The 19,271-nt window shown below is 38.9% G+C and overlaps 3 protein-coding genes across 3 annotated transcripts in view; 1 reads left to right on the forward strand and 2 right to left on the reverse strand.

The window, feature by feature from the left end:
- Positions 1-1,721, reverse strand: part of pik3c2a (phosphatidylinositol-4-phosphate 3-kinase, catalytic subunit type 2 alpha) — a 44,867-nt gene extending 43,146 nt beyond the window's left edge. Inside the window, exon 1 of the mRNA XM_026175139.1 lies at positions 1,602-1,721. The gene's annotated coding sequence lies outside the window, so the exon portion shown is untranslated. The remainder of the gene's footprint in view (positions 1-1,601) is intronic.
- Positions 1,722-6,684: 4,963 nt separating this feature from the next.
- On the forward strand, positions 6,685-13,723 carry LOC113026387 (nucleobindin-2). Its single transcript, XM_026175127.1, has 13 exons — positions 6,685-6,854; positions 7,419-7,556; positions 7,838-7,945; positions 8,041-8,173; positions 8,630-8,733; positions 10,161-10,346; positions 10,603-10,693; positions 10,835-10,893; positions 10,993-11,085; positions 11,383-11,472; positions 11,785-11,955; positions 12,196-12,250; positions 12,554-13,723. The coding sequence occupies exons 2-13, from the start codon at positions 7,419-7,421 to the stop codon at positions 12,664-12,666; spliced, it is 1,341 nt and encodes a 446-aa protein (XP_026030912.1). The 5' UTR covers positions 6,685-6,854; the 3' UTR covers positions 12,667-13,723.
- LOC113026389 (2-oxoglutarate-dependent dioxygenase htyE) lies at positions 13,526-17,898 on the reverse strand. The gene is made up of 7 exons (XM_026175132.1): positions 17,618-17,898; positions 17,411-17,535; positions 17,271-17,337; positions 15,433-15,589; positions 14,728-14,870; positions 14,372-14,482; positions 13,526-14,107 (listed from the first exon to the last, which is right to left on the reverse strand). The coding sequence occupies exons 1-7, from the start codon at positions 17,768-17,770 to the stop codon at positions 13,928-13,930; spliced, it is 936 nt and encodes a 311-aa protein (XP_026030917.1). The 5' UTR covers positions 17,771-17,898; the 3' UTR covers positions 13,526-13,927.
- Between the last annotated feature and the right edge of the window lie 1,373 nt (positions 17,899-19,271).

The raw sequence follows: 19,271 nt of genomic DNA on the forward strand, positions 1-19,271 counted from the left end.
AAAAAAGTTTTATTGTTTTGAGCAACATTTGGCTGCACAACATAGCACGATGAGGTTGAACTCACACTTTGACTTCAGCCCTAATGAGTGACAGGCAGTCTACACATCCAGTAACTAAGAAAAAGTGCAGAAGTAAGCAACACATTGTGGAGCTGTTCAAAGTTCAAGTTGTTTTTAAATAGTAAAATAAGTAACAAGTTTTTATTTTCTGTTTTCGGTACTAGTCACTTTGTTGCCAAGGCAGGAATCCAAGCCTGTAAACTAAAACAAAAGCTGACAGGATTATGCTGTATAACCCGGTGTTAAACTTCTAACTAGTTCTATTCTATGCCATCTCTATGCTTTGGGTGCAAATAATGTACTTTGCACATCATACCATGTATTTTAAAGCTTAAGTTACTTACTATTTTGCAGACTTAAAAATATAAAAAGCCAACCATTTTGATCTCATTATATAATATTATAAGAAGTATATACATTAATATATACTTTTTAATATAATTAATGATTTAATATTGGGTACTTTGAGTATATTTTCATAGTTAAACTTTCTATTAGGATTTATACATTGTATATTAAACGATTTATTTTATAGCACCTATTTAAAAATTCTGGAAGCGCCCCTGCTCCACAAGCAGTTCATATTCAGTTTGAATTGATGATATGTTCAAAGAAGGTACGACCCTCAATTGATAATCGTCTTATAAGACCAGAGTGCTGAGTAGTTTTTCTGATACTATTAAGATCATGTTGTCGTAATCCCCCGGCTCATCTTTTTGGGAATAACTTCAAGGAAGACACAGTTTGGTCCCATCCCCTGTGTTTGTAGCTCAGATCTGTTGTTAGAAGCTTAGCTCTGTGGCCAGCCAAGAAATGTAGTATTACGTAACACTTAGAAAAAGATTGTAAATACGACGCGTTTGATAAAGCATGATCTGTACGTTAACAGAACAATATCGAGCAATTTCTGGCGTTAACAAACACACATATATTATTTACAGATTATTTTGACAGCTAGCTAACACGTCTGCTGATGCTCACCTGACACCAACATGATGTGTACTGTCAATAAATCACGAACATTTAGTATTTTCCCATTGTACACATCTTAAAATAAAAGCCAGCTTGTGATAAACAAACGAGAACAGTGACTTTTAACCAATAATAACAAACTTCTCTTGCAAACATCCGGTTAGCTCGGTTTAACTCCACTCCTTGATACTTTTAATGGCTGTTTTATTAGTTGTTTTTTTTAACTATAACTTTTGCCTGTGCTGGATGCTAAGTTAGCCGCTAAACCTGCTAAATGCGCGAACACAACAACCAAAAAGAACGGAACTGAGAGTAAACATAAAACACATTTGAATTTAACCATACAAGGACAACTTACAGGACTGTTCCGTGAGAGACAATGATTTAATATTTTAAAAGTAACCGGGCAACTGCTCTGGTCCTGCCAAGTACCCACAGTAACGAAGAAATGCTGATTTCCTCAAACGGGAAACGGTCGAACGCGACTCAGACACAACCGATGACTGCAGGCAACCACAAGATCAAACTTTTACAGGCAGACATGGGCTGTAAAAAGCTTTATTCCTCACCTTTTAGCGGTGCGGCGTTTGGAGCCATTTTTCCTGCAGCTGCATTTTTCCATCCACTTGCACAGAGGGAACGTCAGTTCCTGTTGAGGTCGTTGGTGGACTTTTGGTTGGACACAGTTGGGTAGCTTTTCTGCCTGGCTGGGTCTCGTTTTCATTTTGTGACAACAGCTCCACTGTGTGGACTAAAGTGGTCGGTGTCGAAAAGTTTTCATATTTCTATTATTTATAGAAATTCTATCATTTCTGAGGGGTGCTTTGGGGGTCTTTTAAATGAACTGGAACGTGTGAGACCAAGAACAAGGCAGGGAGGACACAGTAAATAAGAATAATTGACCAGAAACAAAAAGAGTTTAGAAAAGTAATAAAGAAAACATTGTGTACAACTATCTTGTGGTAATAGTGACCTTTAGGAAATAATAACAGTTGTCTTGCAAACTAACTCAGTACTGGCCAGTAACTGTTTATAAAGGTTTTTCACATTTGCACAGTTATGCTCCAGACCATAATAAAAACATAGTACTTGAAATCTGGTTCTGATTAAGAATGACATTTATTTTGCATTAAAAAGCTGTTTTTCACAGTTAAACAAGTATTCAGATACTTTAATTAAGTAAAGTTTTGGAATTTGTAAAGTTCCTAAGTAAAAAATACATTATGCAGAATCATATACATTATGTTATTGGATCATAACTATTATATATATAACTTTACTCTGCTTGAGCCTTCAAAGTGCTTTATAAAACCTGCCTTAATCATACAAGCACCTATTTTCTACACCAAAGTGCTTACTACCCAAGATTCATACTTTAATGAAGACATCTGCTGGGAGCAACTTGGCGTTCAGTATCCTGCCCAAAGATACTTAGGTATGCTGACTGGAGCAGCCAGCCTTCCGATAACTACATGACCTACTGTACCTCCTGGCCCCAATACTTTAGCAATGCACTTTAAGAAAGTTATATTCTGTGGTGCATGAACACTTGAGATTTTTTTTAGTTCAGTTCATAACAGCTGTTTTAAGATTAAGGTCTTATTGTATAAGAGAGACAACAATCAGATAATCTATGAGCAAGTGCTTGGCAAAGGTGGAGAGAAAGAACTACCATTTGACAGGAAAAGAGTGCCACGAGAACCAGACTAGTAGCTCCTTAGGAAATGAGGGAAATGAAGAGCCAAAAGAGGAGCATAGCAGGAACACAAACAACAAACAGAGCAAAACACAAGCTTTGAAAAAGTTTGTTGTTGCTGATTTCTGTTAATTCACATCCTGGCCTGTTGGCCTATTGTTACCCAACAAATTGTTTTTAAAGACATTTTTAATACCTTTTTATGTGTAATTCAATGCAATTCTTATTTAATACAGTAAAAGTCAAGTAAATAAAGCACACATTTAATGAATTCATGTTGTGTTCTTATTGTTTCAATGCATGGGATGGCTGAAGCTCAGGAGATAAAGCAGGTTCTCCACTATTCAGAAGGTTGGGGGTTTGATTCCTGGTTGCTCCAGTCTGCATCTATCAGAGTATAAATGTATGCGAATGTTAGATAGAAAGCACTTAAGCATAGAAAAAAGAGAATGTTAATGTGGAGTATATATGAATGTGTATATACTCCCTGACTAATGTTTGTTTAATACCCCTTAGCGAGTTTCACTTTTATGAGGTGCTTTTGGTAGCTATCAACAAGCTTCTGGCATAATTCTGGCTGGATATCTGAGCACTCTTCTTGGCAGATAATAGTGGCATTCCCCATCTAGCACTGAGAAATGAACTTCAGTGATTTATCATCATAACACATTCGTTTTACTAACCACCTTGGCCAGTGTGTTTTATGTAGAGAAGATCAACAGTTTAAACATTTTATTGCTTCTTTTCCTAAAGGAGTGGTTTGAATAAATGTTTATTTGGTAACTTTTGGTACATTTGCCTTTCTGTAAAAGTAACCATAGGCCACTGACATAAGTACACGTTATTCAGATATGTCACCATCACTTTGCAAAGGTCTGGAAGAAAACCCAACTATCACCCATAAATGAATAGAAATTAGTAAGGATTTTCAGGTTTCAACCCTGGAACCACCAAGTGTTAAGCCTGCCATGAACTGGAAACTGCTGGAAGACCAGCATCACTGTCCAAACAGCATCACTGATCCATCTTCAATATCCATGAAGATGGATTACCCTCCTAATCGGATGCTGACCAAAAAAGAAGCCCCTGCTCCAAAATCAACACCTACTTTTAAAATGAAAATTTTAGCTGGCCACATGAACACCCCAAATGCTTTCTCAAGAAAAGTTTTATGTTCAAATAAGACAAAGCATGAGCTATTTGGCTATGATGACAAGAAATATGTTTAGAGGAGCACAAGTGAAGATTCTAGCCTAAAAGACTGTACCAGTTGTCAGGCATGGTGGGGGAAGCATCATGCTACGGGTCTTAATTGGTTGTAGTGGTACTGGTACATTGCACAAAGTGGTGGAATAATGAAAGAGGAGAACTACCTCCAAATTCTTCATCTTCACCTCAGATCAACAGCTAGATAGTTGGACATGTAAACATTGATATAGTAGGCTAACATTAACCATTTGAAATAGTCTTCCCAAAGCCTAAAATTCAACCTGTTGAAAAATTGAGGACATGGATCCATGCCAGGAAACCAACCAATTTAAATGAACTGCCAATTTTGCCAGAAGGTTGTTGATGGGTACCAAAAGTGCCTGGTTGAGCTGTAGCTAGCTAACAGCCAAATATTAGTGAGGGTGTATGTATACTTTTCACCCTGCGAGGATTAAAGAAAATGCTAAATAAATTCAGACTTGATTAATGCATAAAATGCATTTAATTTTTACAAGATACATTTGAATATTAAATGGAGAATCGTGTTTTGGTTTACTTTACTGTTCCAGTAAGTCATTTCTTACTGTGAACTACAATTCACTCTTTACTCAAATTATTATTATCTACTCTTACTACTTTTTATTAGTAAAAGTAGCAGTAGTAGTAGAAGTACTTCAGCTGCTCCTCTTAAGGATCATCATTCAACAGATCATTTACTTTCAACTCACCTTGTCCATAGCATCCTCCTCTGTAACACTGACCCACTGCATGTCCTCCTTCACTACATCCGTGAACCTTCTGTGTGGTCTTTCCACTTCTCCTTGCTTGGCAGATCCATATTCAGTATCCCTTCCCACTATGTCCACTAACCCTCCTCTGCACCTGTCCAAACCATGACTGATTGATTTTGTCTTCAAACTGCTCAAGCTAATCTGTGCCTCTGATGTACTCATTTCCAATCTTGGCCTTTCTTAACATTTTCTGCTCTTCTACTTTCAGCTTGTCTTCCTTTCTTTTTGCTAGTGGCACCATCTTCAAATCATACATCATAGCAGGTGCCACTACCATCTTATTAACTTTCAGTTTCCCTCTTGTATTTCCCTCTTTAGACTATTATTTAGACTTGTCCACCTTCACTACCTCTTTTGTTGCAGCTTCACTTTTCCATCTGTCTCTCTTTAATTTACACAGGTATATCTAGCTTTTACTGACTTTCATGTCTCATCTCTCCAGTACATACATTCATGTCTCCAGACTCTCTTTCACTTGCTCCTTACTATCACTAGAGATCACAATGTCGTCTGCACACATGATCGTCTGTGGTAACTCTTGCCTGACCTCATCTGACAGCCTGTCCATTACAATCACAAACAAGAAGTAGTTCTGAGCAGATGCAACCCCACCCCCACCTTGAACCCATCTGTCACTCCTACCTCACACCTCACCTCTGTGCTGCTGTCCTCATGTATGCCCTGCACCACCCTCACCACTTCTTTGCTACTGCTGACTTCCTCATGCAGTACCACAGTTCCTCTCCTGGCACCTATGCTTCCCCTGCATCCACAAAGAAACAGTAAAACTCCTTCTGACCTTCCCTAGACTTCTTTATCAACACTCTCAGAGCAAACAACTGTGGTCTCTTTCTTGGTTTGAAGCCGGCTGCTCTTTGATCATCACCTTTCTTCTCAACCTAGCTTCAACAACTGTTCCCCATAGCTTCATGGCTCCGCAGCTCTACCACTCTGTAGTTACTACAGCTCTGCGCATCACCCTTGTTCTTGAAAACTGTTACCAGTATACTTATTCTCCATTCCTCAAGCATCCTCTCCGACTCTAAGATTATTTTAAACTGCTCTCTCTCCCCAAAGCCTTGACCCTTCACAGGTATGTCATTTGGAGCAACTGGCTTTCCACTCTTCATCCTCTGCATAGCTCCCCTCATTTCCTCCTTACTAATCCTCTGCACTTCCTCTCATTTTCTTCATTCATCACCTTCTCATAGTAATCCTTCCATCTTCTCAGCACACTAGCTTAACTCAGTAGTACATTTCCATCTCTATCCTTAATCACTATAACCTCTCTCTCTCTCAGTCTGTGCTTTTCTCCTTCCTTATTGTTCAGCCTCACATACAAATCACAATAAGAGTTTTCCTTCGCTTTTGCCCCCTCTCTTTTTGCTGAACACCTTAATTATAAGTACCCATTTCGACTTTCTTAAACTCACTCTCTCATTTTAATATAATATTTAAATGCAGGGCGTTTAAGAGTTTTTCTATGCAGTCTCATTGCTTTTTTGGCCATCATTTTAATAACAATAATAATTCTTAAGGCTTAAGGCTTCCTGCTATGTTTTCGAGTGTATTTTCAGCTCTATGTTGGTCTGCAGCATGTCCAAGTGTAATCTATATTTAATTAGAATATCTAAATGAAATATAAGATTAAATAAAACATTTATGTTGTGTATCCCTACGCGTATCCCTAGTATTAAATGTCATTGTTAAACAGTTTTATAATATGAGTAGTGTTGCTCTATCCAGTGTTGCACACTAACTCCGCCCTCGTCTGGGGTTGACCGAACGCCACGTACAGTTTGGCTCAACGCACCTTAAGCCAACGGGGGGCGGTTGTTGATACACTATGAGTGACAGGTGTATTGACCAATCGCCTCTCAACGCGACTGTTTTGTGAAAGAAAGTATACTTTCTTAGGCCAATAAGAGAAGCCAGAGGCAGTGCGTTGCCATGGTGAACACAACCTTTTTATATAGGTTGTAGCCAAGGGAGGCTTGTATTGGTGGTTAACAGATGACCGTTGTAAACAAGCTCCGGTGAAGCTCAGGCACTTTGAGGAACACTAAACCGTGAAAGCCAGGTGAAGAATAAAAAAAGAGGAGAGCAAAATAAGCTCCACGTTACAAGTAAGTATTATTTCACGCGAGGTGACGTTTACTAACGCCGTTCTCTCTGTCTGCTGAGGCTTAGTTTAGAGCATTTTCTACATCCATGTAGATAATGAATTAGCTGGCATCCTCACTGCATGATCCCTACTGAACAACCTGTTCCTTAAACTACACACTCAGTCCGATTTTGATTCACTGTGACTAGCAGGTTCACAGCGTTCAACTTAGAAATCTCTAAGAAAATATTCTAAAGTAAGCCACCAAACACGTGTGCTGCACGGGCCCTTTCTTATGGGAATTGCTTTTCAGATTAAGAGTTATTTGCATAACCTTATCAGTGTTATGTCTCTATTTGAAGTGTTGACTTGCACCACTTTTTAAAATTATATATCCGTATCTTTATTATATATATATATATATATATATATATATATATATATATATATATATATAATAAAGATACGGCAAGTGCTCATTTTGTTCTGACTGCAGAGCTTTCTAAAAGATGTACGATCTTCACCTAACCTGAAACTAACTCCTATCTTTTTTCTTATCTATTTTATGTATGCTTTGCCTGACCAGATGGTGAGGAGTAAAGCCTTGGCCCGCTGTGGCCTTGTTCTGCTCAGTTTGTGGCTGTGTATCCAGTCAGTGCCTATCAGTGTGGACAAGACCAAAGAAAAGGCTAAAGAGGAGGAACTGGGTCCACCCGAGAGTGCTGTGAGTCACACGGGCAGTGTGAAATAAAGGGATATCCTATTAAAATGGAGTCTTACAGCTAAGTAGATAAAGCTCAGGGTGATCCAGACATGAAGTCCGCTGTTTCAGACACCTTTCAGAAATGCTTACTGACTAAAGATTGATTGAAAAACAAACAAAAGCAGTGTCTGTTAAATTAGGTGTAACTGTTCATTAGAAGAATTAATTGACTGGGAAAAAATACCCATAATCGGACTGAATAATGTTATGCATTGACAAGCTAAATGTGGTCTATTTCTCAGGACACTGGGTTGCACTACGACCGCTACCTCAGGGAGGTCATTGAGTATCTTGAGAAGGACCCCCACTTTAGAGAAAAGCTCAAAAATGCCAATATGGATGACATCAAGGTGCACACTTGCAAAAACAGCCCAATATTTTGTAAGCTGGTTGTCGACGTGGACATTTTTTATTGAACTATGGTATGTTGACTGTCTGCTTGCAGCAAGGCAAACTTTCCAAAGAGCTGAACTTTGTTCAGCACAATTTTCGGACCAAGCTGGATGAGCTAAAGAGGGAGGAGATGAACAGGCTGCGAATGCTCATAAAAGCTAAACACGACATCAAGGAAGGAAATGGTAAGTATCTTAAAGAAAGGGGGAAAAAATGATGTGTCACTGAGAAACTTGAACTTGAAACTTCATAAGTTTGCACAACAACTTCCGCAGTTTAAGTCAGTCCATTAGTTATGTTATTGAATGCAGAACTTAACTCTTGAAAGAAAATTATTATTCAAATTTAAATTTTGATCATTAATAGAGGAAGCTGTATAAATGTTCATGCAGAATAGATTAACACAAGTGTAGGTAGAGAAAAGAAGCAAAGATAGAAGTCATAGGTCAATTTATTAAAAAACAAAAATGCATTGATATTCATGTAATCCTTTAACGCTTTCTAGAATAAATGTATTAAGTTTTGGTACAAAATGTGTTTGTAAAACCCAGCGGAAAAGAATAACCATGACACAACTCCAAAAAACCAAGTGTCTTTGTTTTACAGTTGAATAAATCTAATCATTATTCCTTTTCTTGCAGGCCAAACAGTGGACCACCAGGCCCTGCTGAAACAGTTTGAGCACCTGAACCACAAGAATCCACACACTTTCGAGGTGGATGACCTGGACCGTCTCATCAAATCGGTACACATACACCTAGTCATTAGCGCAGCTACTTGAAGGTTAATACTGACCCTGTTTCTCTGCACTGGTATGGCACAGTCACATTTATAATGACAGTTGCTCATGCAGAAATATTGCCATACTTAGCATAGCGTATCGGGAATTTCAGTGAGGGATGTTTAACTAGTCTGGCTTTTTTTAAAATTTTAGATGTAATAAGTTGGAGGCATTCACAGCTTTGTTCCCTTTGTTGGAGAGTGCTGACTCATTAGAGGTAAATGTGTAAGTTTTGCGAGACCAACATGTTTCCTGTGTGTGAAATGAGTATAAAAGAATAGTAATGGGGAGGCCGGCTTAATGAGTTTGCATGCCTCTGTAGTTTTACAACAAAGCTTCCAGTCATGCAGATGTAAATCCTAAAAATATTTTATATAAGTTTTACTTTTCTGTAGCATTTAGCTTTGCTCTATAATCATTGACCTACTATTTTGCCTTGGCACTGCTTGAGAAATGCAAAGAATGGTGATAAATGAGCATTTGCTTTGTTTTGTATTACCATAGCATTTTCATGTACTTTATGCTGAGCAAGTCCTTGCAGGGTTCTAGAATAAAGAGCCACCCAGAGGTTCTAATAAAATCAGGCCAAAATAATAATTTTAAACTCACAGATCCAGATTTTGAACTATGACAACAGTGTATTTATAGTACTCAGCAAAAGGTACAGTCACTATCAGAAATCCATCCATCCCTACATCCATATATCCATACATCCCTTTTCTTCCACTTATTCATGGTTTTGAGGGGCTGAAGCATACCACAGTTGTCATAAGGAGAGCGATAGGGTCCACCTTGAACAGGTTGCCAGTCTGTTGGCTAACACATAGTAAACAAAGAGGTACTGGTAGAACTTCAAACAGAAACGCCCCCATGCTGTGAGGTGGCAGTGCTAAGCATTGCACCACTGTGGGGCATTGTCTGTTATTAAGCCCTACCAATACAAAGAGCTTTTAGATTCTAGATACACACACCAGAATACTTTTGCAATCAAACCATTTGTCCAAATATGTTTTTTTATAAATCAACTTATTGTTACTGCAGCTCTCAGGTTTAGGAAGTCAGAGGTACTGTTTATTCATACCCAGTTAGCACTCACTAGTATCCACTAGTAAGCATGCTAGCACTAAATGGATGAATAAATTTCACCGCATGAGCTAAACACAAAAAGCACGCTATATCTGCCTGGGTTGTCTCTGCATTCAATGCTGAGTGATGCTAAGACTGTGACATGGCTAGTAATTATTCAGCTCAACAGTTTGCTTCATCCTCTATGGAACAACTCTGATCAGGCATCTGGATGTTGAATAGAGTCCATCTGTTTCAACGAGGTGCATAAATCTGCAGAATTAAGAGGTAAATTCCACTTCCCAACTTTTTGTTTTTACGTCTAGGCGACTAATGACCTGGAGAACTTTGACAAGGACCGCCATGATGAGTTCAAGCAATACGAGATGATGAAAGAGCATGAGCGACGGCAACGCCTGAAGAACTTGAATGAGGAGGATCGCAAGAAGGAAGAGGAACACTACGAGGAAATGAAGAAGAAACACGCCAGCCACCCTAAAGTCAACCACCCTGTAAGACGCCAGCTATAAAGCAGTTCATTACGAATGCTAAGATTATAGCCAATGCGGGGGAACAAATGACATTGAAGCTGAATGATATTATTTGGAAAACATGAATGATTTTTTTTTTTTTATGATAAAATTAACTCATTTAGTTGGGCCAATTTTATTTAGATTTATATGCAAGCCATAGAATAAAGATGCTAAATAGTGCTAAATACAAAACAAGAAAAAGGAGAAACCTTGATGTGTACCTCTGTGTGTGCAGGGCAGTGAGGACCAGCTAAAAGAGGTGTGGCAGGAGGCAGATGGTTTAGATCCAGAAGATTTTGATCCAAAAACTTTCTTCAAAATGCACGGTAACCATAGACCATACACTGAAGGTCGTTTAAGAGCAAAGAATGAATATAGCATTCAAATGTTGTCTTATTTGCTAGTGTGCCAAAACTATGGATGGTTAAAATCAGACACAGATTTCCGTTGTTTGTTTTGTGTTGCAGACAGCAACGGAGATGGCTTCTTTGATGAGAGTGAGCTTGAAGCTCTCTTTACTAAAGAGGTATATGTTTTATGTCTAACTCTGGTTCTGCATAGTCTGCGATAATGTAATCTGCAAATGAACAAGTCTCTGAGGTAAAAATCTGTGCATTTCATTAAGCTGGAGAAGGTTTACAACCCAGAAAATGAAGAGGATGACATGGTTGAGATGGAGGAAGAGAGACTGCGAATGAGAGAGCATGTTATGAACGAGGTGAGCCACCACAAAACTATAAAATGTAGAGATCATTGTCATGTTTATTAGCATTTCTAAAGTATTGATTAGTATGTTATGAAGGTATTCTCTGTTGTCAGAATACAATCATAATGTATATTTCATAACAAACGTGTGGCATTGCTGCCTGAAATCTAATGAATGAATTTAAACATCTGTGTGTGGAGTAGCTATTTTAGCAAGGAGCTAAAGGTCAGGGCCTTTGGGACGTATCTGGTGAGTGATTTATCTCGATGACAGTTGTTGCTCAAAATTGCTTCATGTATTGACATTCAGGTGGACACCAATAAAGACAGGCTTGTATCACTGAGCGAATTCATGGCAGCCACAAAGAAGGAAGAGTTCTATGAAAAAGACGAATGGGAGGTAAGCGCTAGTAAGGTTTGGCTTCCCTCCTGGCATTTTTGTGTATAGAGTAGTATTAAAAATTAATGTGAACCCAATGTTATGTTAGTGTATTAAAATTCAATTCAATTATTCATCAATATGAGCTATGAAACTATGAGCTTAGGCTCGCGTAAGTGCAACACAATAAACAGCTGTTTTCAGAAATTGTCTACAAAGGGTGAGATTCCAAATCATTAAACTCCCCAAGAGATTTAACAGCTGACATTATATCATGAAATCAGAAATGTATATGATTTCTTATCACATCATTTATTTATGTGCCCTCTGCAGACTTTAGATCAGAACCCATTGTACACCGAAGAGGAGCTGAGAGAGTTTGAACAACAACTGGCCAATGAGGAGAATGACATCAACAAGAAGTCGGCTGAGCTGCAGAAAGAGAGAGAGGAACTTGAAAGAAAACAGGAAGAACTTGATGCTCAGAAGCTGGGGCTGAAACAGGTGAATTATCTGTCAACTATCCATAGCAGATGAAATACAATCTGAAAATAGGATTTTTCTATACAGTTGCTTGACCCTTTCTACAGATGTAAGAATCTGGCTTACAGTGTGAAACATGCTGAATTGCACTTAAATCTTGTTTTAGAGACTTGTAGACTTGAAACATGCAGGCAATAGCAAACAAAGTCTTAAACCATTTTTATGCTCTTAACATTTTTTTGTCCTTCTCTCGCTGCTCAGGCAATGGAAGAAATGGAAAGGGTTAAATCCCAAAGCTTAAATGCTGATGTAAAACGTGAGTATGAAATTTATGATAAATGATGCTGGAAACAACAAATCACATGATGTTAAAGGTCTCTTAATTGCACTCTACTTCCATTTTAACATTTTTTAAAATCAAGTGAAAATTAACCACCCAGTCGAAAACCTGCATCCAGATCCACAGAACAGCCAAAATAAGTTATTTACTTGTGCATCCCCAATCAAAATACACTTAAAAAGATGCAGTGAGGGAAAAGCATTGTTATCCTTTTTAATAAGACGAGATTAAAAGCTTTTTATCATATCCTAATAATGCACATATGAATCTTTGTTACAGAGCCTGCAGCTCCTCTAACTGCAGGTGAACATGCACCAGTTGTACCAGGAAACAGTCAGCCACCTCCGCCTGGTCACCAGCAGCAAGATGTACCCGTGCCTGGACATTCTTAGCAGGCCTCACCACCCTGTGTGCGATGTGAGTGAGCATGCAAGTGTGCTTGTGTTTTCATGATTTCAATTTTGGGTTATTGTTTAGAATTTTCAAAACACACAGCAACACATAGGGGGGGGGGAAAAGATCTCTTAGTGCCAATGATGCCCTTCCTTCTGCTGGTTAAATCAACTGAATGAGCCAGCCTGGAAATGTGGAGCTGCTCCAGTTTTCTATGTGGACAATCAACCCTTTTGTTTTTGTTTTTTTTAATCTTGTATCACAAAAGGACTCTGTTCTCTATTGGAAGTTCTTTGGGGTGAAATGGGGAGGGCAGCTGGCCTGATAACTGAATGTTTAGTTTTGTTCACACTGTAGTTTCACTGCCACTTTTTCCTTAAGGAAATCCTTTCAGAATATTATTTATTTTTATGGTAAATTGTGAATTATTTTGGAAAAAATAAATGCCAGAAAAGTAAGATTAGAGCCGAAATGAAGTTTTATAGAAAAAGTGTTTCCTTCAATGTCTTTTCAAGCTGTTGTGACCTCTGGATCAGATTAGTGCAGAATAAGAGATGAAGTTAAATATATACAATATGTATTTAAATGTTATAATTTTTAATAATTGTGTTTGTGATTGTGACAATTGTATGGATTATGAAGTGGTTGCCTGGATGTCAGTGCTTAGGAGTGTCTGTGAATTTGTGTTTATTTATTCTCGAACCACTGTAAATGAAATGAATGCAGTAGGTTGAAATTTGCCTTGTAAAAATCTGAATTAAACTCCAGAAGGAAGCACAAGGTAAAAAACAACAACTAATTTTTTTTTCACTACAGACTAATAGCAAAGAAAAGATGGACACAAAATACTTTGAAGAGTTGAAGTAAAATACACTGGTTACTTTATTTTCAAACAACAACCTCTCTCCAACCTGGTATATGTGCTGAACAGTTTATGTTTATGTGACTTGTTAAAAAAGTACTTAAATGTCCAACTAATGTCCTGTGAAAAAAAAATCATGAAAATGATGTACAAGGTTTGAATGTCTAAAATTAAGGTGAATGAGCTTGCAGATACAATGTTTCTGTCTCTTATTTTCATCACAAACCTCAAGTTCAACTCATCTTATAAACACAGTCATAAGTTAACATTCAGTTTTATAATTACTGTAGAATCTGAAGTGACATAATCATACTTCTGACAATAACTCACTGAACATGATTTAAAAAAACAAACAAAAAAACTTTCTTAATCAAATGGTCAGAATGGTGGGTTCAAATTCAGCTTCTTCCATATGATTCATTGAATCGCTCAGTGAGATAGGCGCCTGCTGTAACTGGCGGATATTTGTTGGAGCCATCACAGCAGGTGATCAGAGCCTCGTCATCCGGCTGGACAAAGTAAGCCAGAGACTGCCGTGTGCTGGAGTCTCCGACAGGAGGCAGCAAAACCCTGTGGAGCTAAGAAACAACAAGCAACACTAAACTATAATCCTAATGCCATGGCCATATGCAAAAACTTTTTTGGGAAGCATTTTAACTCTGTTGGCTTCAAAAAAGATCATGGGTCACAAAAACATATCTAAAGTTAAAGTAGGTGAGACCTTTCTTATTTCCTATAAATGACCCAATTTGACATATGTAGTCGCATTTACTTTTCTAGTTACAGTGCATTTCCATAACCTTGTCATAAAACCTTGGGGCGGAAATATCCCCTTCACTCACCACAGAGACGAACTGATCGCTCGTCCAGCGCTGCATCAGGTCAGCGATATTGATGAGGATGGCTCCAGGGATACAGGGAACAGGGATGAATTCACCTGAGCGTGTACGCACCTGACGGTCAAAAAGTGTCAGGAGGATAACAGGATTATTTGATACTTTGCTTGACTTTAACACATAATGTGTTACTAACTAAGCAAAACACATGACTTACAATTGAAGAAACAGTGATGACAGCTGTTTAAAGTGGCACACCACAGGAATTCCAGCTTAAGTGAGTTTTTAAATTAATCAGACCCTTTTTCAGTATGTTACCAAGCAACTTATGTGCTTGTGTGTCCCAGTGGTACAGGCCTTACCTGCAGACCTTCTGAGCTCTGGAACAGCAGAGTAATGCTGCCATAGTCTGAATGCTCTCCACATCGCAGCTGGCCCTCCTTTGCTTTCTCACAATTCACTGGTGGGTAGTAGAGAGATCGCATCGTAGTGCCATTTTTGTCAGCTAGAGGAGACACAGCAGTGTTGTCAATGCAGTGTATCTCTTGTTTGTTTGTACCAATTTATGGACCAATCCTCCAAAACCGTAATCTGGTCTGCCTTGAGGTTACACTTTACAAAAAAGAAAAAAAATTCTTTCCCAGGATTAATTTTTGTTAGATTTTCAGTCATTTCCCTCGTTTGTTACTCGCATTTACATGTGTCTTGTATTTATATTCATTTTTCTTTTATTTTGTGCTGTACTTTTGTTATTTTTTAATTTAGGAGAAGAGCTATATAAAGTACTAAATGAATATAATATATAGTACATAAATTAAGCTAACATGTCTTGGTTGAACATTTTGCCCTTATTAGTATTCTCCCTAATTTTGTAGAATTAGATACTGCCAGTTTGTGTGTGTGTGTGTGTGTGTGTGTGTGTGTGTGTGTGTGAGAGAATAAAACCTTCTCACAAGGTCCATATGATCTGGGATCAGTGACCGCCCCTCATGACATGTAGCTTGAACACTTAGTAAAACTGATCATATGCCACTGTACACTGGGTACAGTGTATGGGGTAAACATACTTCCTATTAAACGGTGTGCACGCAAGAAGACTTCTGGGTCGAGTCCCAGACTGTGGGCCATCACCCTCAGCAACCGAAGACTCAGCTCTTTGCAGCGCAGAAAAAAGGATGTCTGGAACTCCTGAAAACTTTTCAAACTGCCTGATGATGGCCATTTCTACAACAGAAAACAACAGAACCACATCAGAGTCTGACTAATGATAATACTGATACTTAAAGTACCCATAGTATGCTCATTGACCTACTTATAGTTTCAGTGTTATAATAAGATGGGTTTATGCTTTAATGTTCAATACATCAAAATTTTTGGTATCCTGTTATCCTGGACTTTACTGTACCAGCTCGTGTTGTTTTGTTATAATGTGTATTTAATGTAGAGAATGAGTCTGTAACCTTGCTGGTACTATTAAAAGTGCATAGCAGCTGAAAACTGATTCCAATTCTGATGGCTTGTTTGTATTACTCTCAACGGGGTGTGTTTGTGTCACTATTTTAATGTTTGTTTTGCTGTCAAATAACAAAGAATGAAATATGTAAAAAGAACAAGTTTATCTGGAATTTTGTGATATTAAGATGCAGGACATGTCAGTGACTTGATGTGGATTTTGGCTTTTAACTTCAAAATCCAAGAAACAAGGACACTCTGGAGTCCAGAGAAAAACCACCCATGTTTCAGCACCTTGTACGACCACCTGTGGTAGTAATATTTAAAGTACTGCCTTCTGTGCCACTCTTTCAGATTGTGTTACTGTTCACACTCTTCATTATAATGTTGCTCCAGTTCATCGAGGTGTGTAGTTGTTTTGCTTATGCACAGTTCTGTTAATGTCCCACCACATAATTTCAAACAGGTTAAAGTCTGTACTTTGACCGTGCCGTTGCAACACTCTCATTCTCTTCTTTTTCATTCATTCAGTTGTAGATTACCTGGGATCTTTGTCCTTTTGCATGACCCTATAGCTGTTGGACAGATGGCCTCACATTAGACTCTAAAATACTTTGGCATGCAGGGGAGTTCATGGCCAACCAGTGACTAAGGGCCCAGATCCTGTAGCTGCAAAACAAGCCCAATTTATCACCTGCCCACCAGTGTGCTTGAGAGTTAGGATGAGGTATATGTGCTAATATGCTGTTTTTGGTCCCTGATAAACAAGGTGCTGTGCACTGTAGCCAAACATCTCCACTTTGCTCACATTCGTCCAAAGAAGAGATTGAGGAGTCTTGGACAGAAGAGTCTTTGTGCTGGCAACCCTTATGAACAAGAAGCCATATTTGTTCAGTCTTTTCCTAACTGGAACTTCATGAACTTTAACATTTAACTTCCAACTGAGGCCTATGGAGATGTAACTTTATTTCACTAAGAACTGCATGCTCTGACCTTGGAGTGAACTTGTAGGATGTCCATTCCAGGGATGACTGTGTAATTGTGTTAAGATTAAGGAAATGCCTCTGGAGAAAGTCTCCCCCAGGTCAGCAAACTGCCAAAACCTCTGCTCATATAGAGTTGGTTACACTTGCTGATTATCAGCTAATTATGTGCATTTGATGCAATCAAGTGTATTCAATAAGCAGCACCCCTGCTGCTACTTTCCTCTTAATAGGGGTGTACATAGTTTTTCAGTACTGCAGTTCAACATTTATTTTCCTGATTCCTCTCCAAACTTAACAGAGCTTTCTCTAAAGTAACAGATACTGAGTAACTTGTACTTTAACCCCCTGACTAATAACCTTGTGGCACCATGCAGTTGTTGTGTCTGAGCCCAAACTCTTAAGGTTAATCATAAAATAAATAAACTGATGAAAACAAACGATCAAGGCTTTTGCCTCCGAGTTATTACTATATCAGGATGAAGGGAGGCAGTGTTGAAAGACTCCTTCAGGTCCCCAGGTCGACGTGGATTCAACCTATAAAGAAATTATCCGAATTTAAACTCTCTTCCGCAGATACACATTAAAGTATAAAACGTATGCTTCCTACCTCTCCGTCTCCAATGACACCCAACCGTGGTTAGGGTTGTTCACGAAACTTTTCCTGCTGAAGGGTTGCTTCAGTTCATCTGGCTGCAGGAAGAATTTCTTGGATATCTCCATGACACAGTCCACCTGTCCAAACACACCAGAAGAAAAAGACGGATTCCAGTGTAAGTTCCTCGATAATAATTTTATTCTATCTAACTGGCCTCACCTCCTCCTGAGTAATCCCCGTGTTCCTCAGAAATGCAAAACCAACATCTCTAAATGCTGATTTCAACTCTGTGCTTAAACTCTGCCACTGCTCGTCAGCGACATCCTTCTCGCTCAGCCTGTAGGCGCCGAAATCCACAACTGGGATGTTCATTGTAAAAAAAAAAGCTAAAGTTTCTTCAGTAAAAACAGCGTCGGGTTAAAAGACAGTCTGAGCTGAACACGAACAGTAAAAATAAATCGCAAATGTCCACCACTAGTATCTAGGCTTTCGGTCACATGACATTGTCTAGCCAATAGGAAAAATTCTCTTAATAATGCCAAACGGAAGTAAACATGGAGGACACTGTGGAGAGTCAGGAGAGCAGCTATTGTGCAACTTTAGACCCCGTTTCTCGGGAGAGATATAAACAGATAGTTAAAAAATATATCGGACGTGATCCGTATTCTTTGAAAATGTCCGAATACACCACAGAAGTAAAGGATTTGCCTACTATCGAGGCTGTGGATATCACCAACTACTTGGTCCTCCAGACTTCTTACTACACTAGGCAGCAAATGAAAGCTTTCAAGAGTCTGGAGGCGTACAATTTTTTTGTCAGCGGGTGGGTCCACAACCTTGGAACAAAACGTCTCCGTGATGGATACAGTTTGGTGTTTGCAAGGGTGAGTGTTTGTTCTTATATTGCTTTTTAAACACGCTAACAGTTAGCGGTAGCGGCTTTAACGTCAACAAACATGCCACATCCTTAGGACTTCGTTAGAGTGACAGTTGTTTGTTTCAAGGTAAACCATTCTCAGCGGTCTAACGAGACACCTCTGAAGACTTGGGTAATTGCAAAGGAGGATGGAGAAGTGATTGCAGCTCATTGCAATTGTATGGCAGGGTTAGTAGCCTGTTCTCCACTGTCACTAGGCTCAAATCCGGGCTCTCAGCCGTCTGTTGCATATCCAAAATCGCCTCTGCACATCGATGCTGTTCTGCCTTAAGCTTCATTCTTTTCTCTCGTTTGAGAACTGATTCCGATCTGGGTTTTCGTTCGTAGCCGAGATTGACCGTCGGAGCCCAGTCCTCCGACTCTTCGTCATCCAAAGCACTTGGGCAGCCTATAGTCCCAATCAAGTCAATATTAGACTACTAATTTAAAAGCACTAAGTAAACGAGAATTTAACGACAACCTAATGCTAATAAGTTCGTTTGCAAACATAACATTACCTCTGACGAAGTGGTCGCTGCAGACACGGGCATTGGCAGACTCTGCTCCTCCCGACTGTAAACGTAAATTTAAAATCCATTTTTTCCTACGTTTTTCGGTTAGAATTTTCCATTTTTCTCCTCTTCGTTGGGCTATTTTTGGTACCCTAAAATACCGTTTATCAGTTTCTCTGGTCGACCTACTGGAGCATCCGTAAACACAACAGGACATAGGCATTTTGCGTACTGTCTGTCTGTGATTTTGCGCTTATCTTTTTCACTTCCGACCGCCAGTCAAATTTCGCGCTTTACGTCGACGTCACGTCTACGTCAAATGAAACCTAGCTATTGTGCAATAGCGGACTATCTTCTCACCTTTGGATATCCTCAGGTGTGTTGTTGTAAATGTGGCAGCGGGCAATAACTGAGCTAAAAAAAAAAAAAGAATTAGCTTCTGCCG

The sequence above is a fragment of the Astatotilapia calliptera genome, chromosome 7 (genome assembly GCF_900246225.1).
Source record: "Astatotilapia calliptera chromosome 7, fAstCal1.2, whole genome shotgun sequence".
Taxonomy (NCBI): Eukaryota; Metazoa; Chordata; class Actinopteri; order Cichliformes; family Cichlidae; genus Astatotilapia; species Astatotilapia calliptera.